Source organism: Schistocerca piceifrons, chromosome 5, assembly GCF_021461385.2.
Source record: "Schistocerca piceifrons isolate TAMUIC-IGC-003096 chromosome 5, iqSchPice1.1, whole genome shotgun sequence".
NCBI classification, from domain to species: Eukaryota; Metazoa; Arthropoda; class Insecta; order Orthoptera; family Acrididae; genus Schistocerca; species Schistocerca piceifrons.
This window is the reverse complement of record NC_060142.1, coordinates 250,846,639-250,872,671: the sequence shown is the minus strand read 5'-3', so window position 1 is coordinate 250,872,671 and position 26,033 is coordinate 250,846,639. Positions and strand designations below refer to the sequence as shown.

At 40.3% G+C, this 26,033-nt stretch overlaps 1 protein-coding gene across 1 annotated transcript in view; it reads right to left on the bottom strand.

Moving 5' to 3' along the window:
- The window catches only part of LOC124798179 (39S ribosomal protein L15, mitochondrial), a 61,564-nt gene that overhangs the window by 16,827 nt on the left and 18,704 nt on the right, over nt 1-26,033 (bottom strand). Inside the window, exon 3 of the mRNA XM_047261465.1 lies at nt 15,092-15,257. Within this exon, the coding sequence (XP_047117421.1) occupies nt 15,092-15,257 (166 nt within the window). The remainder of the gene's footprint in view (nt 1-15,091; nt 15,258-26,033) is intronic.

The following is a 26,033-nucleotide window of genomic DNA, read 5'->3' as shown; positions in this document are numbered from 1 at the left end:
CCTCTCATTTAAAAGAGTAAGAAAGAGAAAAAGTTCCATAATTCATGTGAAGATAATAGCTTCTTGGATACTGCAAATGGAAATTTCCAGAGAAATGAAGCAAAATAACAGTTTTAAAAAAAGCCAGCTACTAGAGGTTCACATGGCAATTACTCCATCCACATGGATCTGCCCTGTCACATGGATTTAGAAATAAGGCAAACAAAAATGTACTATAAAAAACTATGGGTGGAACAACTGAAGACTACATTCAGAAATTTTAGCATATGTAACAGTAATAATGGCTGAAACATTTAGAACAAACAAAAATTGAATCTGCAGCTGCAACAGAAATTAATGCACTATGGAGGGTGCAGACAGGAGTGTCTCATTCTGATCCCACATGTGCGAATGTACAGCGATATGCAAATATTCTATGTAACTGCAGTTCCAATATATTATACTCGTTACTCAGTCTTGAGAGTTATAGATTATTCCATACTTCTTATCACTAAGACTCTTACATTCTAATACTTGTACGCTGCTCTGAACATGTTAATGTGGAAGTAAATGTCTCGTTCTATCTGATATCCACATACCTGGTGAACCCGACGAGATAGCACTACAACGCAACATGCCATTTCAGCATCACATTGTAACACGAATGTCTGTCACTTCTGCACAAGCTGTGCATGTCCTCTCATGAAAATGTACAATTCACTAGTCACCACAGAACCAGCTGCAAGCAGCACAATTAATACAGTTACAATTAAATCATTCTGGCAACACAATGTTGTGTTACGGTTCATGCAACTTGAAGGCCAGTTCGTCCTTGTGCAGATATCAGCAGACAATATGAAATATAGGTATGTGGTTGCAGCCCCTGTGGAGGACTAGCCACAGAAGTACAGGATATTCTAGTTGCCCTGCCAGACACCGAACTACGAGGCGTGTTTTTTAAGTACCGTTTTGAAATTAAAAAAAGACGTGATAAGATATCTCAATAATTTTATTTTTACGTGAAAGCCTGTACCTTACTCTACTTTTCTACATAATTTCCGTAAATATTGAGGCAATTGTCATAACATTGTACCAGTTTTTGAATACCCTCCTCATAGAAGTCTGCCGCATGACTTGTTAACCATTGCATCACCTCTGTTTTGACTTCGTCATCGTCTTGAAGACACTGACTGCCCAGGTGTTTCTTCTGGTGCAGGAATGGATGGTAGTCACTGGGCGCAAGATCAGGGCTGTACAGAGGATAATCTGGAGTTTCCCATTGAAAAGATGTGATCAACGACCGAAGGACGCCCACTCCATTGTTCATCATGCACATTTGTGTGGCCATCTTTAAATGCTCTCACCCACTTTCTTACCATTCCATCACTCATAATGTTTTCTCCGTAAACTGCACAGATCTCATGATGAATATCGATCACTTTTAGGCCTTTAGCACTAAGAAATCTTCACAGTCAGCGGGACTCACGATTATCAGAAGTATCTTAAACACTCAGTACACAATGTAAACAAGGAAGAATCAGACTGTAATGGTGTCAGTGCATAGACAACAGATGTAGGTACGCAGTGCGCATGCGCAGAATGCCGACCGCACCGCTGCGGCCGTGGTGTGGCAAAACGGTACTCACTTAAAAAACAAGTCTCGTACATGAATCAATCAAGAACTCACTGATGACACGTCTGTCACAATCACAGACAAAGTGAATAGAGAAGCTTTTGCAGACTGAGGAGCTGAGCAATCAAATCCCGTCACAACTTTTCGCTGTCTGCACACATTGGTAAGCAACACAGTGAGCAATGATGTGCTGTGCAATATTTGGTATTCCGATTACACTCAAAAAAATTCTGATGGTGTGCGTGGACGATCTAAATGCATTAGCTCAGACAGTGGACAGGATCATCAACAAATATCGTGCAACAAATGTATCAACACTGACACCATGACAAAAGAATGTGCCTGTAGTGGCATTAGCATTGCTACAGTCACAATTAGTGGAACTTACCATACAAGTAGCCATATTGCTAATTATGCACACCCATCAGCAACTGCACCACCAGTTGTCACGAAGTCGCAGCCTCTCACCATCAGCACCAAGTATTTTCCGATATTACACAACGTTCAGCAGCAATGACACATGAATGTACACCACTGTGCACGTGGAAACCATTGCAGTAACAACTACTTCTACCAGCAGTATATGTCGACATTTTGTCATAGAGCACAACACGAAGTTACAATACCTAGTGGAGATGGGGGCAGAAGCATCAGACTAGGGCAACTTGTCTACCATGCTGGAGCTGCAATGACTTATCTGTTTGCTGCTAATGGCTAAGATTAAAACATTCGGTTGGGTTACATTGTTGCTTAACCTCTGACAACAGTGTACATTTGAGAGGCAGTTCACAGTAGCTGATACATCACACCCTATGATAGGAACCAATTTCTTATCCTTTTATGATTTGATACCTAACCTATTATTCCAGCAGCTGATTGATTCAATTACAAACCTGAATACTCCAGAGAAGGCATGTTGTGTCACCTGGAAGATCGTACATACTGTCGCAGGAAATATGCGGCACACAAGATTACTGAATGGCTTTCTTGGAATCACTCAACAATCATCTACTCTCCACCATTTAAACACATAATGGTGCATTATGTTTTCACCATTCCAGCCCCACCATCTCACACTTGCCCTAAACATTTGATGTCAGAGAAGTTGAAAGTTGTGAAGCAGGAATTCTGTAGCATACTGCCACACGTCATTTGCAGCTTTCTGTATAGCAGCTGGGTGGCTACAATCCATGTGATACCTAAGAAGAAGAATGGATGGCATCCATGTGGCGATTACTGTCATCTCAATGTGAGGATCATCCTGGTTTGGTATCCATGTCACACATAGAAGAATTTTCTTCCAGTGTTCATGGTAAGACTATTATCAACCACTGATCTTGTCCAGGCATACTGTTATATCCCTGTTGCTACAGAAAATATTCACAAAACAGCAGCGACAACATAGTTCAGCCTGTTTGAGTTCACTAGGATGCAACACAGCACAAACATTCCAATATTTCATGGATGAGATCACTAGGGACTTAGACTTCTGTTGTGTCTATACAGATGACCTACTGGAGATGCCTGCATCAGAAGAATAAAATTTTCAGTATCTGGTGCAGGTATTTTATAGCAAATGCACAAAAGGCTTGGTAATTAATCCTTCAAAGTGTACTTTTAAAGTGAGAGAGGTGCAATTTCTTGGTTGCATGGTAGACTAGCATGGTATTCGACTGCCACAGGATAAGGTAGGAGCCATAAGCAAATACCCTCACCCTGTTACAATCAGATAGGTAAGCTGTTTTCTAGTTGTCATAAATTTTTATCAAACATTCATATACAATCATGCATTGATAACTCCCCTCCTGAATGAACTTCTTAGAGGTGCTCCAAAGCCAAATGCCAATGTGTATTGGACAACATAGGTGGATGACACTCTTCAAGCTGTGAAAGCATTAACTGCAGAGGTCGCACATTTGGCACAAGCTCCACTAGCGCTTATGGTTGATGCGTCATCTACCACTGTTGGTGCTGTACTCTAACAGCAGGTTGAGCATTTTCAGCAGCCCACTGTGTTCTTCTGTTGTCGCCTTCACAGCAGTGTTGGAAAACATGTGATTGCGAACTATATGCCACTGTCAAGAAGTTCAGGCATCCATTAGAAGGTCGACTGTTCACTATTTATACAGATCACAAGCTGCTAACTTATGCTTTCACTATAAAACCGGAGAAAGCATTGTCGAAGCAGCAATGCCATCTAGATTACATTAGCCAATTCACTATCTGCATTGTCTATGTACAAGGGCAGTTGAATGTGTCAGCGGATGCTCTCTTGCATGTAGAAGTTGTATATGCTACAGCATTATTGATCTTGATGCCTTCACACAGGCCAATAACGTAACGAGGAGTTATGTGATTTACTGAAACAACCGGGAGGACTGAAGCTGCACTGTGTCGTGATGCCTGAAGTAAATGTAAAATTATATTGTGATCTGTTAGGAGTGAAAGCACATCCATTTGTGACAACAATTTTGAACACAAGCAACTGCATCGGTACACAATCTGGCACATCCAGAAGTATGAGGTAATCTTAGATTGGTCAAGCAAAGCTTTGTCCTGGAATACAAGCAGATTGCAAAACTTTTGTCAAACAATGCACAGTGTGTCAGAGAAACAAGATAACACAACATGTCAGACCACCGTTACGCGCATTTCTACCACCTAATCAACATTGCAAACGTGTGCACGCTGATACTGTAGGCCCACTCACAGTCTCCAATGGCTACAGTTACTGTCTCATGGTTGTGGATTAATTCACCAAGTGGCCTGAAGCATTCCCTGTCAAAGACATCACAGCTGGAACCATAATACAAACATTATTTCATAGTAGGATTCCCAGATTCAGGGGTGACAACTTTAGGCTTACTTTTCCAAAGCATTCAAAAGCTATCTGAAGTCTATGGCAGCAGAATTAGTATATGGGCAAACATTATATCTGACAAGAGAATTCTTGCACAGCACCAGACTTTGCCACCAGATTAACGGAGCACAGAAACCAACTTAGGTCAACGGCACCCAGAAGTCAGTTTGGGGTTCACAGTTCTTTATAACTGCACACCAATTTTCTGATGTAGTGATGCAGTATGCAAGTCATTCAACCACCATCTGATGGACTGTATCTGGAGACAAGCAGAAGCAACAACACATTCCAAATTAGAATCAATGGTCTGCCTACTACCATTGCACTAGACCAACTGAAGCCTGCATTTTTCGATGCACTGCACATTGCAAACATCACAGGATCCACACAAGCAAAAGATGAGAATGCAGTGCCAGAAAATATTCCAGGGCACCAGTCACCATGAGACACAATGGATGCCAGACAACTCGATGAAGAAAATGAGGCCAAAGATTGGTACATTACATCCATTGGAATTGGAATCACTGACTCCACTACCATAACACCAAGTTTCAAGAAAGCAGTGGTGATGCATGTTCATGTTCAAAGATACACAAAGTTTATACCATTAGCACTGTGGAGGGGATGTCATGTACTGCTCATTCTGCCCGCGCAAGTGTACAGTGATGCATAAACATTCCAAGAAATTGCAGTTCCAGTATATTACCCTAGTTATTCTTTGACTTGAGAGTTCTAGATTATTCCATGCTTCTTATCACCCTGACTCTTGTCCTCTCATACTTGTAAGCTGCCTCGTACATGTTATATGTGGAAATAAGTTCTTGGTTCTATCTGATAAGCTCATAGCGAACTGTATTACAAGAGTAATGCTGACAATTTTTGTTTCAGAGCATGCAATGATATGGTTACCACCACCCTTGCAGAATTTGAACTAAATGCCCAGTGAGAGGCACATAAAAAGGGTGGGAGATGAAAAAGGGGAGGAGATGACTGTCCTATCATCTCCTCCCCATTACTACCTGGGTTTGTATGATCCATCCTAGGTTTCAGGACAGGGATCATCATTGCTTCCCTCCAATGATCAGGGTATTGTCCCTCAGACCAGATTCCTTTAATAAGCACAGGGAGGTACTACTTCAACTCAATGCAATGTAGCAACAGGTCATAGTGCACTTTGGCTCTGGCATTGTACTGCAAACCATAGGTAGTGCATCCCCTAACTCCTCCACACAATAGGAGCAGTTATATTCCTTCAATGACAGCTGGAGCTAAAGTCCAACTACGCCCTCTCAGCTAATTTCAATCTGCTTTGGAAGGTTGGATCTTTACTGCTATTGGGTGTAATTTCTTCAAAGATCCTTGTATACATCTTGTATACAATTGAATCTGATCAAAAGTCAGTCACAGATATTGTGTGTAAATAAAACGTAACATTCCATTTCAATGCCAAAATCCTATCATCCCACACTTACTTGATGAGTATTTATCAGCCAGTATAGCGAATCATGGTAAAAATGCATTATAATTTACTGAAAGAGGAAGGTGCTATGGGAACATCGATGCATCCAAAGTTCAAAAAAAGCTTTTAACATTGCAAACAAACAGAAGTTCAGTTAAATCAAAGTGACTATGAAAAAAGTGTGTTTGAAGTTACAGGGACTACCAGAGAGTAATCAGATGTTTTGAGCGTAATGAAATGAAATTGTTTTTGGTTAACCTTAAATAAGTTGAAAGTGTGATCCAGCTGGAAACTGGAATAGAAAGCAGTGTACTTCTGGCTTTCTTCAGCATGTGAATTGACTGACACAGCCAGAATGGAATATGACCTACAGTGTGAAAGCATGACATACTCTAATACTGGGATAAGTACAAATATAATATTAGACTCACATGTAATATGTATATTTTATCTTGCCTAAATAATGTGTCACTTTCAAAAAATTTTGTGCATGTGACAAATACAAAATGGCTCTGTTGCTTTTGATTCAATGTTAATGTTAGGTCCTCCATAACTATCTGCATCAACTGGTTCACAACTGAGAATGGCAGAACTACTTCAGCTTAATGCCTAGTCAATTCCTGTGATGTTCAAACCATACTTTATGTTGATAACTAAGGATAGTGTTCCTAGGACTTCCGAGAAAAATGCAGGAATTTTTTCATGTGTGGAAAACCCAGAATTTTTTTTTTTAATTCTGGAAATTTTCCCTTGCTTTAGTTTTCAGATAATGTTTTGAAATTTTGAGTGGTAAGAACTGATACGCTAACAAGAAATTCTACGTAAGCCCGCTACAGCAGCAGTAAAACATGAACAAGAGAATAAAACCAAAATAAAGTTTTAGTTCCAAAGAAGATGCAACATTTACAACAAGAGAACACAGTATACACACAAGTGTCTGCCAACAACAAAATTTATCAAAGGCTTTAGGAAGACGACTATACAATACTTTGTAGCAACAAACTGCTTTCGATGAGCATGATGTTACAACTGTTTACATTTTTAACAGGTCATGGGAAAATATTACGAATGGTGGTTTGAGAAGTATTACCTTTGAAGTAAATTTCCTTTTACGCAAGATGAACTATATTACATATGGTAGTCAGCGATGAATTTCTTAAATCGTGGAATGTTTTACTCTCATTCAAAACTAAACACTTTGAGGGCTAGCCACTTAGAAAAATTTCAGGTCCAAAAGACCAGCAATTTATACCAGTATTTAAAACTTTCTAGCACATTTGTGTTTGATCTTAAAGAATAGCATATGCTAAAAAAGACTGATTAGATTACATTAGATTGACTTTCATTCCAATTGATCCGCAGTGAGGAGGTCCTCCAGGATGTAGAACATGTCAGAAAAACAATACATGACAAATATTTACAACTAAAATAAACTAATGTACCATCCCATAGGTCCCAAGTGGAATGATCGTCATTTTTAATGAACACTATATGAAAGAGTCATTTTACAAATACTAATGCACTGAACTTAAAATAAAAAAGTTTATTTATTTATTTATGAGGTGATAAACATGTAATACAACTACTATAATACTTATTTACAATGAACACATTACTGCACTGAAATTGTGCAGAAGTTATATTGTACTTTTTACACACACACACACACACACACACACACACACACACACACACACAAATCAGTTGGTTTTACTGAGAAATTCATCAATGGAGTAGGTTGTTAAGCTTTTTATGGCTGCTGGTAAGTTATTGAAAATGTGTGTTCCTGAATAATGCACACCTTTTTGTACAAGACTAAGTGACTTTAAATCCTCGTGAAGATTATTCTTATTTCTAGTATAGATTCCATGAATTGAGCTGTTGGTTTGAAAAAGTGATATTTTTAATGACAAATTTCATCAAGGAATAAATATACAGGGTGATTCAAAAAGAATACCACAACTTTAAAAATGTGTATTTAATGAAAGAAACATAATATAACCTTCTGTTATACATCATTACAAAGAGTATTTAAAAAGGTTTTTTTTTCACTCAAAAACAAGTTCAGAGATGTTCAATATGGCCCCCTCCAGACACACGAGCAATATCAACCCGATACTCCAACTCGTTCCACACTCTCTGTAGCATATCAGACGTAACAGTTTGGATAGCTGCTGTTATTTCTCGTTTCAAATCATCAATGGTGGCTGGGAGAGGTGGCCGAAACACCATATCCTTAACATACCCCCATAAGAAAAAATCGCAGGGGGTAAGATCAGGGCTTCTTGGAGGCCAGTGATGAAGTGCTCTGTCACGGGCTGCCTGGTGGCCGATCCATCGCCTCGGGTAGTTGACGTTCAGGTAGTTACGGACAGAAAAGTGCCAATGTGGTGGCGCTCCATCCTGCTGAAATATGAATTATTTTGCTTCTTGTTCGAGCTGAGGGAACAGCCAATTCTCTAACATCTCCAGATACTGTAGTCCAGTTACAGTAGCACCTTCGAAGAAAAAGGGACCAAAAATTTTATTGGCTGAAATGGCACAGAAAACGTTCACCTTAGGCGAGTCACGTTCATACTGAGTTGTTTCCCGCGGATTCTCAGTACCCCATATACAGACATTGTGACGGTTGACTTTCCCGTTAGTGTGGAAAGTTGCTTCATCACTAAACACAATCTTTGAAACGAAAGATTCATCTGTTTCCATTTGAGCAAGGATAAAATCACAGAAATCGATTCTTTTAATCTTATCAGCTGCAGACAGTGCTTGAACCAATTTCAGACGATAAGGTTTCATAACTAACCTTTTTCGTAGGACTCTCCATACAGTTGATTGTGGAATTTGCAGCTCTCTGCTAGCTCTGTGAGTCTATTTTCCTGGGCTGCGAACTTTTCCCTTTGCACAAACACCCATTCTCTGTAAACTGTTTATACCAACGTTTAATACAACACCTATCAGGAGGTTTAACACCATACTTCGTTCGAAATGCACGCTGAACAACTGTCGTCGATTCACTTCTGCCGTACTCAATAACACAAAAAGCTTTCTGTTGAGCGGTCGCTATCTTAGCATCAACTGACGCTGACGCCTAGTCAACAGCGCCTCAAGTGAACAAATGTACAACTAAATGAAACTTTATAGCTCCCTTAATTCGCCGACAGATAGTGCTTAGCTCTGCCTTTTGTCGTTGCAGAGTTTTAAATTCCTAAAGTTGTGGTATTCTTTTTTAATCACCCTGTATTGGAAAGCAGTAGTTAGTATCCCTAGTTCCCTAAACAGGCTTCTGCAGGATGTTCTTGAGTTCACACCACATATAACTCTTACTGCACGTTTTTGTGCCCAGAAAACTTTAGCTTGGCTTGATGAATTACCCCAAAAAATAATCCCATATGACATTATGGAATAAAAGTAAGCACAGTATGCCAGCTTTTTCATTTTTATATCCCCTTTGTCTGACAATTCGTATTGCAAATAAAGATTTGTTAAGACGCTTCAGCAGTTCTGTGGTGTGCTCCTCCCAGTTGAATTTATTATCAAGCTGTAATCCCAAGAATTTAACACTGTCCACTTCTTCTATCTGCTCGTCATCATATGTTAGGCATATACTCGTGGGACACCCCTTACAAGTTCTGAACTGCATGTAGAGTGTTTTTTCATAGTTTAGTGACAAAGAATTGGCTACGAACTAGTGATTAATGTCCACAAATATTTTATTAGCTGATCTTTCTAATACTACACTTGATTTGTTATTTATTGTAATGTTTGTGTCATCAGCAAACAAAACGAACTTGGCATCTGGTAATGTTACTGATGAAAGGTCATTGATATGCACAAGAAAAAGTAAGTGCCCCAAAATGGAACCTTGTGGCACCCCACATGTGATTAGTTCCCAGTTGGATGATGCCTGATAGCTTGATACATGCCTCTTTCCTAATCACACCCTTTGTTTCCTGCCAGAGATATAAGATTTGAACCATTTTGCTGCATTTTCTGTTACACTATAATATTTTAATTTATTTAAAAGGATATTGTGATTTACACAGTCAAAATGCCTTTGACAGATCACAAAATATACCAATTGCCTGCAATTTTTTGTCTAATGAATTAAGCACATTTTCACTGTAAGTGTAGATAGCCTTCTCCATATCAGAACCCTTTAGAAATCCAAACTGTGACTTTGACAGTATGTTATTTGAGATAAGATGGTTATAAAGCTGATTGTACATTACTTTTTTCTAAAATTTTTGAGAATGCTGGCAACAGTGAAATTGGATGGAAATTTGCTGCTATTTCTCTATGTCCCTTCTTAAACAGTGGCTTAACTTCAGCATATTTCAACCATTCAGGAAATATTCCACTGATAAACGACTGGTTACACAGATAGCTTAATATGTTACTTAGTTCAGAATCATATTCTTCAATTAACTTTGTTGATATTTCATCATACTCACTAGATATTTTTGATTTTAAAGATTTTATGATGGACATTATTAGTGCTGGGGTAGTGAGGATCAAATTCGTATTATGGAAGTTACTTGAAATGTCTGGTCTGAGGTATTCCATAGCAGCATTTACTGAACCTGAGAACCCCATCTTTTCAGTAGCAGTTATAAAATGTTTGTTAAAAAGTTCTGCAACACTATACACATCTATCATCACAGTATAATTTATTCTTAATGCTATTTGTTCCTCTCCATGATGGTTCTACTGGTCTCCTCCTTCACTATATCCCATATTGTCTTTATTTTGTTATCTGATATGACTATCTTTTCCTTGTAATATATTTGCTTTGATGTCCATATTAAGTTCGAATAATGTAAGCACTTTATTAGCAAAAGTGTTATATTTTTCATTCATGCCATGAGCACTGTAAACATCAGTCCAGTGAATGTCTGAGGAGTGTCCTAAAATAATCAATTTTTGGCTTATTGATTACCCTCTTGGGCTCAGATTTAACAATTTAACAATATTGTATGTGAAAGCTTGGCTTTTCTTTTGTCTATACTGTATTACATTACCTTAAACCATTAACATTTCCTGATCGTTTGTTGATATTACTTAACAACAATGTTGCTATTGGCTGACTACATTACATGTCCTGTCCTTTTGTGTGTTCATGCTACTTAACAGTGATGTTGCAATGAGCTGACTACATCACATGTTCTATGCTCTGATTATCCACTGTCATTGGCTGGTGAGATCATGTGACATAAGCTATGACAACACAATTTTGCAGTTTTTCAGAATCTACTGTGTTGTATTTGGTGGAATTTGTATTTATACGTCTGTAATACAAAAGTATGCAGTGTGCGTATTGCTGTGCATCAAAGATCTTTCCAAAACATGTTGTTTTTTGCTGGGTTTCACTTCCGAAAATGCCAGGTAGTTCTACACAGGTGTATAAAACCTTTAGCATTCAAAGGACTGATAAGTTTTACAGCTCTGAGGGTAAGTATATTGTCACTTAACATGGAAAAAAGGTACTTTCACTCTGGAAAAAAGTGTATTTTTAACTGGGAGATCTGGGAAACATCCAAGAATATTTTTTTCTTGTCCGTGTATACACCCTGTAACTGCTTTCCTGAGTTGACAGCAAAGTAATTGAATGTTACACTGAACTGTCTCACAGATAAGTTATCATTCTTTTACAATTTTATTTGTAATTGTTATTCTGCTTTTGTCCCATTCTCTGCTTGTTATTAAAGCTATTATGTCAGTGGCTGCGACTACTTTACATGCTTCTCCTCTCATTATTAAAAACTTCAAAGTGAAATTTTCTCAAGCTGATGGTTAAGTACTCTGATTTAGACCAAAAATGCTCTTATTATTATGCATATTTACATTTTATATCAATGCACTTTGTCCAAAATTTGTCTAGTGGCTAGATTCCACCCATGAAGTTTGTTTCTAGGTCTACAATGTACTCATCTAGAGCTGCCAAACTTCCCCAGCCATAAATTTATGTAGAAATAGGAATTTTGGATAGCAGAGATGGTCATATCTGTTGTCTAATACAGATGTTTCACCAATTCATACAGCAAATACCTAAGGTTTCCTGTTGTAGAGGCATGTTTATGAGCAGATGTTGTCCAATTTTTTTCCATTTAGAGTCCAGGTTTATTCATTCTTCCACAAAGTTGATTCAGGAGACTTTGGCAGTATTTTTCAGGCATGATTTTAATCTTTACAGGGCAGTCAGTCAGAAGATTACATTTTGTATTTATCTACATGTACATCTACATCCATACTCTGCAAGGCGCCATACGGTGCATGGCGGAGGGTACCCTGTACTGTAACTAGTCATTTCCTTTCTTGTTCCACTCGCAGATTGAGCAAGGGAAAAACGACTGTTTGTATGCCTACGTATTAGCCCTAATTTCTTTTATCTTTGTGGTCCCTATGCAAAATGTGTGTCAGTTACAGTAGGATTGTTCTGAAGTCAGCTTTATGTGCCGGTTCTATAAACTTTCTCGGTAAATGTTCTTCAAAATGAATGTCTTCTTCCCTCCAGGGATTCCTACTTGCGCTCCCAAAGCATATCCGTAATGTTTCCATGCTAATTGAACCTACCAGTAACAAATCTAGCAGCTTGCTCCTGAATTGTGTCAATGTCTTCTTTCAATGCTTTCTGGTGCAGATCCCAGACACCTAAGCAGTACTCAAGAATAGGTTGCACTAGTGTCCTATATGCAGTCTCCTCACCAATGAACAACACTTTCCTAAATTCTCACAATAAACCAAAATCGGCCATTCGCCTTCCCTACCACAATATTTGCATGCTCGTTCCATTTCATATTGCCTCACAGCATTAAGCCCAAATATTTAAACGACACGACTGCATCAAGCAGGACACTACTAATGCTGTACCTGAGCATTATGGGTTTGTTTTTCCTACTCATCTGCATTAGCTTAAATTTTTCTACATTAAAATCCAAGTGCCATTCATCACATTAAGTAAAAATTTTGTCTAGGTCATCTTGTATCAATCTACAGTCACTTATCTTTGACACCTTCCTGTACATCACAGTATCAGCAGCAAAAAACTGTAGAGTGCTGCCCACTCTGTCTGCCATTTCATTTACGTATATAGAAATCAGCAGTAGTCCTATCACACTTCCCTGAAGCATTCCTGATGTTACCCTTGTCGCAATGGGGTACTGTGTTGAATGCTTTTCGGAAATCTGGAAGTCTGCAATCTGCTCTTTGTCTATAATTCGCAATATATTGTGAGGGAATAGAGCAAGCCGGGTTTCACATGAGCAACGCTTTCTAAAGCTGTGCTGATTTGTTCTTTCAGCCTCCAGGAAATTTATTATATTTGAACTCTGAATATGCTCTAGGATTCTGCAACACCAATGTTAAGCATATTGATCTGTAATTTTGCAGATCTGTTCTTTTACCCTTCTGATACACAGGAGTTACAAAATACTGGCCATAACTGTTGAGAAGGAATCAACTTCATCCCCTCTGGTACAGGGCCATTGAGTTTCCTGCAATGTTTTTATTGCTGTTTTGCTTTTGGTGAAGAGGTTAACCCAAATCTGATCCAGAGTTAAAAACCAACTTACAGAATAAATTATAATTTTTTTGTGTGTCTCAAAAAATTGCCAAGAAATTTATTGTCAAATGTCTATGTGGTCAGCATTCAACTGATGGGGTAATCAGCTTGCACAAAGCTTTCTGAAAGTTGATTTGTCATGCAGAGTGACCATCTTCATCCTTCTGATATGCCTTCAGTGTCAGTTTGTACAATCACCTTTACATTCTACCTTGTCTAATATGATACTGGGCACTTTCTCAATGTTTTCATGGATGGTTACAGTTTTGGGACTTCCTCCTATAAATCATTTTTGAGAGAAGTAATACTGCATTTCAAGTGAGCTAACTATGTCATAGTTATTGAAAATGAAGTTATAAACTTCTTATAAAGCTTTGGCATAAGGCTCTGGAATAATTTTTATCAACAGTAAAGTGCAGTATCCCAATGAATCCATTTGAAAGAAACACACACAACTATTCTGAAAATCCATACAAACAAAACTAATCTGCATATCAAGCTGACTCTTTGAATTCATCTTTGCACAACATTTACCAGTGTGAAATAAAGCTTCATTCATGTCAATGCTGCCTGTGTTCCAGGCCAAGAATTTGACTGTTTGCTCTTGCACAGTTAATGGAGAGATTCCTCGTGGTAAGTGATATCTGCTATCCTGTGCTAGTTAATAATCCCCGTAGGGAAATGGAAGATGATTTGCACCCTAGTGACCATTTTCCCCTGCGGATCCACCAGCCGGGTGAAGCAACACCATCTAACAAGCCATCTAAATGGATGTTAAACAAAGCCAAATTGACACTTTTACAGCACTTGGCTGTATTCAGACTTAAATACTACACAAGCAGGAAATGATAGAACATACAACTACTGTCATCCACAGGGCTGCAGATGTTTCTATCCTGAAGTACGCCATTAAACTTGGCAGATGGCCTATTCCAGGGTCAGTAACAGGGGAGCAGCACTGTGAAAGTTCCAATGTTATCCATCTGATGACAATCTTGCAGCATTTCACATTGCTCTGGCAAAAGCTTAGCTCATTATCAGAGAGACCAAAAATAGTTACGGCAAGAAATTTGACAATCTATGAACTATTTCACATCACCAGCAAAGCTATGGGAGTCTTAGAGACTGATCAATGGAAAGGCATAATGTGTGCAATGCAGTGGTCATGAAGGACAAGAAAGGATTTTGGCATTGAAATGGAATGTTACGTTTTGTTTACACACAATATCTGTGACTGACTTTTGATCAGATTCAATTGTATACAAGATGTCAGAATTAATATTCACCTACATATTTAAAATTATATTGCATGAAACTTTATCTCCGCTCCCAGCAGTAAGTAAACTGAAAATGTTCTCCTGTGGTCAGAAAAATCTGTGTGCAGTATTCTCAAAATATGTTTTAAAGTGGCACACTATTGAAATAGTTAACACACACATCTGGCTATAGTTTTAATTCTGTCTATGATAATATTATGTAGAGTATTTAAGAAATTGGAAATTTAATAAATAATTGGTAAGTATGTTGGAAACTTTTTTTTCAAATGCTCTACACAAACAGTGTTAGCTGAAAGAAAGAATTTTCATACTTAGTTCCTCTCACCTCATCTGTTAACTGAAAGCCATAGTGATGCTGATCTGGGACAATAGAAAACAGCCCAGTATTGCAAATAGCAGTCAGATCAATTGGTTGAGAGCTATCAAGACGATCAGTGTCTAACAGTTTCTGAAGCTGCAGCAAAGATAATGGTGGATACTGTCTTCTTAAACTGCAACAAGCATCATACACTAAAAATGTGAAATTCCATCTTATGTGTGCAGAATAGAAAAATATACACAGTTTTAAATTAATCAGTGCACAATAACAACTGAGAAAATAAAAATGCAATGCTTGCTCTTGTTATCCCACATATCATGTTTGCCTTACTAACAGTTCTGCTTGCTGTACATTGTAAAATTAATGCAAACTATGAAATGGGAATAGTTGCAAAAACCTTCGTCATTTTTATGTATGATGATTGAATATTATTATGCAACACATCACTGTACTGTAATTTCTTAACTACATACTAATTACAATCACACAGATCATAGTGATATGAAAATTCTCTATTACATCCTGTATCTTCGCTGTCTGATATTGGTAAAATTTTTACCTCGGTGGCTCCAATTAGTCTTTAATACGTGGGGCAAACAAATGAAAATGAGTCAGATGGAAAACATTAAGTAAATAGTTAATTATTTCACAAGTAATCGTCATAACTGTTAATATATTTATACCACTGCGAACAAGACAGTCAATGTCCTCTTGGCAAAATGTTTGCGCTGTACCCAGGTGTGCACATCTTCATCCAAAGTAAATCAATGGTCACAAATGTCTTTCTTCAAGGCTCTGAAAAAATATGGAAATCACATATGGAGAGATTGGGACTGTGTGGAGGATGTGTAGGGGCTCCCCGGTCAAATGACTGCAGCATACTCTAAACATCCTTGACAACATGTGGGCACACCTGGGTACAATCATGGACTGATGTCGCATTACAAAGCATTAACATACACTGAAAGATTGTCACATACCTAAAGTCATCGTACAAGCTAATAAGAATACATAAAACATTACTTAGTTTTATGCAACATGCCTGTGGTGTTTCGATGCCATTTGTTAACTACCCGTATGGTGCACAAAGACTCCTTAGGGTTCTAAATGGAAAACTGTCAAGTTATATGGTGGGAAGCCTGAGACTTTGTACGTCAAAAGGAGACTTTTATATAATAGAGGGAAACATTCCACGTGGGAAAAATATATCATTTTGACAAATGTCTGCTTGTGTCTGTGTATGTGCGGATAGATATGCGTGTGTGTGCGAGTGTATACCCCTTCTTTCCCCCTAAGGTAAGTCTTTCCGCTCCCGGGATTGGAATGACTCCTTACCCTCTCCCTTAAAACCCACATCCTTTCGTCTTTCCCTCCCCTTCCCTCTTTCCTGATGAGGCAACAGTTTGTTGCGAAAGCTTGAATTTCATGTGTATGTTTGTGTGTCTATCGACCTGCCAGCACTTTCGTTCAGTAAGTCACATCATTTAGATATAAAAGGGGGCTTTTAATTACGCGTACTGAATTCAGTATCATTATTTACACTTGCCACATGTGAAATGAAAATTATGATAAAAGGATGAAAGAGGCCCATCTTGCTCAGGTTGAAAGCACCTGTTCATGTTTTTACAGTATTTGCAATTTAAAATTTGGGTCTTTTTAAAGCTTTGCTTTAAGAAAAACACAAATTAGTTCCTGTTATTTACCCAGGCATATTTTGACAACTAAATATCATCTTGTGTGGATCAAATTAATATCTGTAAAATATAATACTAAGTTCATTTAAAAAGTATTTCAAAAATACTAAAATTTCTTCATGACTACTTTGCAGATGATACTGGAATGTCTTCTTGGTCTTTATTTCCCTAATGGTGATGTTATGAATAGGCTATTGAAACAGTTCCGTAGCCACAGCCAATCTGTAACTTCTGTATCTTGCTAAGTTTCTTTCTTCTCTTACTTTTTCGCGCTGTCTTCATGCAATACCAGTGATGTAAGGCTCCTGCTGTTCAGTACCCTTGAAACATGACACAGCTTCTCCCCTGTGGACTTCAATTCATTGCATCAAAGATGCTAAAAGAGAATTTTCTTGTTCCAGTGAAATGACACACTCAGACAAGTTGAACTCTTATTATTTCCTATAATGTAGAACTACTTCTCTTAATGAATCAACTGTCCCATGTGTTACATTCCAGCAAGATGTTGTCATACATCTGTCTCACACAAGACTCAGAACAATAGTACAATAAAATCTGATCATCAATCCTACAATGATATCATTGGTGTTATGGAGGTCACATGTGCTTCATGCCCTTCCCTTGCCACCCTATGGAGAAAAAACTCCACTCAGCAGGTAGAAGCACCAGTCCATGGGCTGCATCACCAATAGCACAGGATTGGTACAATTCCAATCTGTACAAACCACCAAAAAAATTCCTGAAAGTACGGCGCTTCCTACTTACTAACTTCCTTAACCCAAGAACATCTTTCATCGGCCAATGGATATCAAGGACATGGAAAATCTCACTCTTTGAAAGACATGTTATACCTCAATACGCTCTCAAAAATGAGAAAAAAGGCATAAAGAAACCAATCTGTAAAAATGCATTTTCGCTAGCAACACACTTTTCAGATGAAGAATCCAAACAAAACACTTGTAGTTATTAGGCCTAAAATTAATAAACATCCCTGAACTCACTATTATACTTTCCTAAATAAATTTGAGCCTCAGAAGATGACACACAGGCATTGAAATGTGTCAGGGTAAATAAAATGAACTATATTGTGTTTTGCATAGGCAGAGTACAAGAAAACCTAAGTTAAAAATTGCAAAAAAAACTCAGCAGGAGCTTCCAATGTAAGCAAGATGATTCTCTCAAAGCGATGCCAAGCATTTCCCTCAAAGTTCTACAATAACTCAAGGATGTAACAGTACAGTTACGCAAAACTCTCCTTCAACTTTTGTGGTCCTGTCCTCCTCAGTTGTGCGTAATACTACGGTATATTGATAATTTTCACTTATGGACCGTCTGACAGCAACTGAATAAAACACAATTTTAGTGCCATACGCGTTTGGCCTTTATTTTCTGCAAGGCATCATCAGTGGCCTGGAATATTTACATATGCTAGCTATTTTATTTACATTTTTGTCACTGTGCCTATAGGTTATAAACACACACACAGACTCCCCCCCCAAAATAAAAAATAAAAATAAAAAAATTACATAACACCAAAATACAGACAGACACACACACACAGCACAAAAAAATACATATCACACCAAAAAACACACACACACACACACACACACACACACACACACACACACACACACACAGGACAAAAACAAAAATAAATAAATAAATACAATAAAATTAAATTAATACCACGCCAATACACACACACACACACACACACACACACACACACACACACACACAAATGCATACACGAACAGACCACAGATACTTCAATAGTTACACTCATAAGTTTGGCAGTAATATTCGATCTTTGGCAAAAACATTTGACAGTCGGCAACAGAAACCAAAACATTGCATTAAAACAAGCGAACAGTGCATAGTGCTGTGGAATGTGGAAAAAACAGCAAATTGGCGCTCATAGAAAGAAGAACAACACCAAAAATGCAACAGGAGCGTAATATGTAAGAAACTGTCTACGCAACCTGTAAGTACAGTTCAAAACATTACTATTTAATAGGAAATACCAACCACCAGAACTGTTTATAACCTATAGGCACAGTGACAAAAATGTAAATAAAATAGCTAACATATGTACATATTCCAGGCCACTGATGATGCCTTGCAGAAAATAAAGGCGAAACGCGTATGGCACTAAAATTGTGTTTTATTCATTTGCTGTCAGACGGTCCATAAGTGAAAATTATCAATATACTGTAGCAAAACTCTCCTCTACATCAAGTTTAACTAACTCTGTCTGAGTAATAATAGAATTCCTGGTTTTGTAAAAGTCAATGTAAACAGCAGGTCATCTGCAGCACAAGTAGCCAAAAGAAAAAAAAAAAAATCATTTGGTTACAAGATGAAATTCCTATATGCTGAAAAAACAGTAGCTCTATGTTCAGTTATATAGAACACATTTTGAATTAGCTAATCTCATAAAGACATCTGCCCGTTCTAATGACATCGCACAAAAAAGAAATCAAGTGATGCACAGAAACACTAATGGAAAAGAAGGAAGAAACACAAAACAAAAAACTGAATCACATCAAGAAATCAAACAACAATGACTAAAGAAGACAGAATGGTTACCCAACACAAGTACCATGGCAGACATGTAAATTTAACTGACACAGAATTAAAAAAGCAAGAAAGACAATTACTCAAAAAAGAGCTCAAACATAACAAACACAAACACATCACACAGGAAATAGAAAACCTGGCCACAGAAACAAAACACAATAAAACAAGAAGAAAAGTTGGAAAAATCAGAATTCAGTGCCAACTGAACAAGGGAGCTGGAGCAGAAGAGACGGGAATAAAACCCATATTAATACAAAAACAAAACAAAACATAACCAGAAAACTAAACAAAAATACTACAAGAACATAAAGCAGTCATCACCAAGGCAGGTAAAGGGAATACACGAGTCCTTGCGAGAGAGAGAGGCAGAATAAATCAGCAAAGCAAAAGAATTCATGGAAGAGAACATAATTAAACTAATCAGTGGTCCCACCACAAGGTACCAAAGAAACATACAAAAACTTCTAAAAACTCTCAAAGTTTCCATTACAAAAGCTCAAGCAAAATGTAAGAAGCAAAAGAATCCTAAATAGTTTGCCAAAAATACATAAACACAACAGTCCAATTACACCACTAAAAAAACTGCACCATCTTACCACTTTGCTACACACACACACACACACACACACACACACAGACTTACCAAACGGGAAAGTGCTGGTAGATAGGCACAATAATAATAAAAAAAAAACCACACAAACACACACACAAAATTTCAAGCTTTCGCAACCCACGGTTGCTTCATCGGGAAGGAGAGGGAAAGATAAAAGGATGTTGGTTTTAAGGGAGAGGGTAAGGAGTCATTCAAATTCCGGGAGTGGAAAGCCTTACCTTAGGGGGAAACAGGGACAGGTACACACTTGCGCGCACACACACACATATCCATCTACACATATACAGACACAAGCAGACATGTTTAAAGGCAAAGAGTTTAAGCAGAGATGTGAGTCGAGGCAGAAGTGCAAAGGCAAAGATGATGTTGAATGACAGGTGAGGTATGAGTGGCGGCAACTTGAAATTAGCGGAGATTGAGGCCTGGTGGATAACGGGAAGAGAGGATATATTGAAGGGCAAGTTCCCATCTCCGGAGTTCGGATAGGTTGGTGTTAGTGGGAAGTATCCAGATAACCCGGATGATGTAACACTGTGCCAAGATGTGCTGGCCGTGCACCAAGGCATGTTTAGCCACAGGGTGGTCCTCATTACCAACAAACACTGTCTGCCTGTGTCCATTCATGTGAATGGACAGTTTGTTGCTGGTCATTCCCACATAGAAAGCTTCACAGTGGAGGCAGGTCAGTTGGTAAATCACGTGCGTGCTTTCACACGTGGCTCTGCCTTTGATCGTGTACACCTTCCGGGTTACAGGACTGGACTAGGTGGTGGTGGGAGGGTGCATGGGACAGGTTTTACACCGGGACGGTTACAAGGGTAGGAGCCAGAGGGTAGGGAAGGTGGTTTGGGGATTTCATAGGGATGAACTAAGAGGTTACGAAGGTTAGGTGGACGGCGGAAAGATACTCTTGGTGGAGTGGGGAGGATTTCATGAAGGATGGATCTCATTTCAGGGCAGGATTTGAGGAAGTCGTATCCCTGCTGGAGAGCCACATTCAGAGTCCGATCCAGTCCCGGAAAGTATCCTGTCACAAGTGGGGCACTTTTGGGGTTGTTCTGTGGGAGGTTCTCGGTTTGAGGGGATGAGGAAGTGGCTCTGGTTATTTGCTTCTGTACCAGGTCGGGAGGGTAGTTGCGGGATGCGAAAGCTGTTTTCAGGTTGTTGGTGTAATGGTTCAGGGATTCCGGACTGGAGCAGATTCGTTTGCCACAAAGACCTAGGCTGTAGGGAAGGGACCGTTTGATGTGGAATGGGTGGCAGCTGTCATAATGGAGGTACTGTTGCTTGTTGGTGGGTTTGGTGTGGACGGACGTGCGAAGCTGGCCATTGGGCAGATGGAGGTCAACGTCAAGGAAAGTGGCATGGGATTTGGAGTAGGACCAGGTGAATCTGATGGAACCAAAGGAGTTGAGGTTGGAGAGGAAATTCTGGAGTTCTTCTTCACTGTGAGTCCATATCATGAAGATGTCATCAATAAATCTGTACCAAACTTTGGGTTGGCAGGCCTGGGTAACCAAGAAGTCTTCCTCTAAGCGACCCATGAATAGGTTGGCGTACGAGGGGGCCATCCTGGCACCCCTGGCTGTTCCCTTTACTTGTTGGTATGTCTGGCCTTCAAAGTGAAGAAGTTGTGGGTCAGGATGAAGTTGGCTAAGGTAATGAGGAAAGAGGTTTTAGGTAGAGTGGCAGGTGATCGGCGTGAAAGGAAGTGCTCCATCGCAGCGAGGCCCTGGACGTGCGGAATATTTGTGTATAAGGAAGTGGCATCAATGGTTACAAGGATGGTTTCCGGGAGGGGGGGGGGGGGGGGGGGGTTAACAGATTGGGCAAGGATTCCAGGTGTTCGAGAAAGTGGTTGGTGTCTTTGATGAAGGATGGGAGACTGCATGTAATGGGTTGAAGGTGTTGATCTACGTCGACAGAGATACGTTCTGTGGGGGCTTGGTAACCAGCTACAATGGGGCGGCCGGGATGATTGGGTTTGTGAATTTTAGGTAGAAGTTAGGCGTGCGGGGTGTCGGTGGGGTCATGAGGTTGGTGTCGGGTGAAAGGTTTTGTAGGGGGCCTAAGGTTCTGAGGATTCCTTGAAGCTCCGCCTGGACATCAGGAATTGGATTACCTTGGCAAATTTTGTATGAGGTATGTCTGAAAGCTGATGCAGTCGCTCAGCCATATACTCCCGACGATCAAGTACCACGGTCGTGGAACCCTTGTCCGCCGGAAGAATGACAATAGATGCTCTGAACAGCCGGTGTGGATGTGGGAGAGGAAAGATTGAGGACTTTTATTAAGGATAGGAGTTGACGGGTGTGTTCATTGGCTGAGTTGATGTGTAGTTGAAGGATTAGGTGGGTGAGGGCAATGGATTATTCAGTTTGGAATTGGTATAGGGACTGATGGAAAGAAGGGTTGCAGCCAGAGAGGGGAACTTTAAGTGTGAGGCCTTTGGGGGTAATGCCAAATGTCAGACAAGCCTGAGACCTCTTCCACATCCACACCGGCTGTTCAGGAGCATTCTCCTACAGGCCAACCGCAAATTCGAACAGCATGCCACCCTCCACCTCAAAAAACTATCCAATCTCCTGGTTTCCCACCTCCGGAAAGGCAACTCACTTACCCTTCACAACCTTTCCAGCAAACCTCAACCTCCTCTCATTGCACACAGACCCAGTCTCTCCCATCTACTCAATCTCCCACTTCCAGCTCCACTCCCTCCAAAACCTCAAAATTCCAATCAACACAATCTGGAACCACAACACCCTAATTCAGTAGTTAACCTTTCCTCCAAACCTCTCTCCCAATCTGAAACCTCTGTCCTATCCGAAGGCCTCACCTTCAGCCCCACTCCCAGATTCAACCAAACAGCCCTTGTCAAAGATTTACTGTCCTACACTCGTACTCTCTGCTGGTAATATCACTTTGCCACGAAGAAAAATGATCCTAATCCTACTCCTAATGATCCAAATCCCCAAGACACTATCCAAATTGAACCCTGCTGGAACAGTTCCGTCCTCCGTCACAGCAGGACCCACCACCTCTTCCTCAAAATCACCCTCTTCCAGGAATTTCTGACTTCCAGCCTTGCTCTCAATCCTTCTTAAAAAACCTTAATCCTACTCCCAACATCGGGTTCCACGACCGTGGTACTTGATCGTCGGGAGTATGTGGCTGAGCGACTGCGTCAGCTTTCAGACAATACCACATACAAAGTTTGCCAAGGTAATCCCATTCCTGATGTCCAGGCGGAGCTTCAAGGAATCCTCAGAACCTTAGGCCCCCTACAAAACCTTTCGCCCGACTCCAACCTCATGACCCCACCGACACCCCGCACGCCTAACTTCTACCTAAAATTCACAAACCCAATCATCCCGGCCGCCCCATTGTAGCTGGTTACCAAGCCCCCACAGAACGTATCTCTGCCTACGTAGATCAACACCTTCAACCCCATTACATGCAGTCTCCCATCCTTCATCAAAGACACCAACCACTTTCTCGAACGCCTGGAATCCTTGCCCAATCTGTTACCCCCCCCCCCCCCCCCCCCCCCCCCCGGAAACCATCCTTGTAACCATTAATGCCACTTCCTTATACACAAATATTCCGCACGTCCAGGGCCTCGCTGCGATGGAGCACTTCCTTTCATGCCGATCACCTGCCACTCTACCTAAAACCTCTTTCCTCATTACCTTAGCCAACTTCATCCTGACCCACAACTTCTTCACTTTTGAAGGCCAGAGATACCAACAAGTAAAGGGAACAGCCAGGGGTACCAGGATGGTCCCCTCGTACGCCAACCTATTAATGGGTCGCTTAGAGGAAGCCTTCTTGGTTACCCAGGCCTGCCAACCCAAAATTTGGTACAGATTTATTGATGACATCTTCATGATCTGGATTCACAGTGAAGAAGAACTCCAGAATTTCCTCTCCAACCTCAACTCCTTTGGTTCCATCAGATTCACCTGGTCCTACTCCAAATCCCATGCCACTTTCCTTGACGTTGACCTCCATCTGCCCAATGGCCAGCTTCACATGTCCGTCCACATCAAACCCACCAACAAGCAACAGTACCTCCATTATGACAGCTGCCACCCATTCCACATCAAACGGTCCCTTCCCTACAGCCTAGGTCTTTGTGGCAAACGAATCTGCTCCAGTCCGGAATCCCTGAACCATTACACCAACAACCTGAAAACAGCTTTCGCATCCCGCAACTACCCTCCCGACCTGGTACAGAAGCAAATAACCAGAGCCACTTCCTCATCCCCTCAAACCGAGAACCTCCCACAGAACAACCCCAAAAGTGCCCCACTTGTGACAGGATACTTTCCGGGACTGGATCGGACTCTGAATGTGGCTCTCCAGCAGGGATACGACTTCCTCAAATCCTGCCCTGAAATGAGATCCATCCTTCATGAAATCCTCCCCACTCCACCAAGAGTGTCTTTCCGCCGTCCACCTAACCTTCGTAACCTCTTAGTTCATCCCTATGAAATCCCCAAACCACCTTCCCTACCCTCTGGCTCCTACCCTTGTAACCGCCCCCGGTGTAAAACCTGTCCCATGCACCCTCCCACCACCACCTACTCCAGTCCTGTAACCCAGAAGGTGTACACGATCAAAGGCAGAGCCGCGTGTGAAAGCACCCACGTGATTTACCAACTGACCTGCCTCCACTGTGAAGCTTTCTATGTGGGAATGACCAGCAACAAACTGTCCATTCGCATGAATGGACACAGGCAGACAGTATTTGTTGGTAATGAGGATCACCCTGTGGCTAAACATGCCTTGGTGCACGGCCAGCACATCTTGGCACAGTGTTACACCGTCCGGGTTATCTGGATACTTCCCACTAACACCAACCTGTCAGAACTCTGGAGATGGGAACTTGCCCTTCAGTATATCCTCTCTTCTCATTATCCACCAGGCCTCAATCTCCGTTAATTTCAAGTTGCCGCCGCTCATACCTCACCTGTCTTTCAACAACATCTATGCCTCTGTACTTCCGCCTTGACTCACATCTCTGCCGAAACTCTTCGCCTTTACAAATGTCTGCTTGTGTCTGTGTATGTGCGGTTGGACATGGGTGTGTGTGCGAGTGTATACCTGTCCTTTTTCCCCCCCTAAGGTAAGGCTTTCCGCTCCCGGGATTGGAATGACTCCTTACCCTCTCCCTTAAAACCCACATCCTTTCATCTTTCCCTCTCCTTCCCTCTTTCCTGATGAAGCAACCGCTGGTTGCGAAAGCTTGGATTTTGTGTGTATGTTTGTGTTTGTTTGTGTGTCTATCGACCTGCCAGCGCTTTTTTGGAATATTCATGAGACCTACAGTGACAAGTACAACCATTCACAATTATTCCTATCATCCCCAAGCACACAAATTTCCAAGTTTCAGGTGTGTGCTACACAGTCTCAACAGAACTCCACTGGACAAACTCAGCTACACACATGACCTACAGAATACACCAGACAGAAGGGGAAATGGGTTCAATACACAAATAATAAACGAACTGAACAACAAAATAAAAAAGCAAATTAAAAACGAACAAACTGAACAAATTACCGGCCACAACAAAGAGCAAGGGACACAAATGCTTGACAAACTCAGGTAATCAGGAACACCTTACAAAGAACACAGAATTCCACATACATATAAGCAACAAAAATGCCCACAGAGCGGAGAACATTCTAAAGATACAAAAGACTACGAATGTCATTCCACATGAACAACACAGTACAGAAAAATCTAAACATTAAGAACACCTCCACAAACAAACTCTCCAAAACTGGAATATTATCAGTTAAGTTGTAGTTCACGCCAATCTGTCTACATAGGCCACACGTGCAGAAATTTTAAAACTAGATATTCTGAACACATAAGTGCTTTAAAAGGTGACAATACAACTAATTTTACTTATCATTTCATACAAGGAAACCACCACCAAATAATATTGAAAATGGTAAGTTCCTCAGAGAAAGCAACAGTCTCTATAAAAACACACAGTATAAGAGAACTACCACAGACAAAAAAACAATGAAACACAGAAGGAAAGTCTTA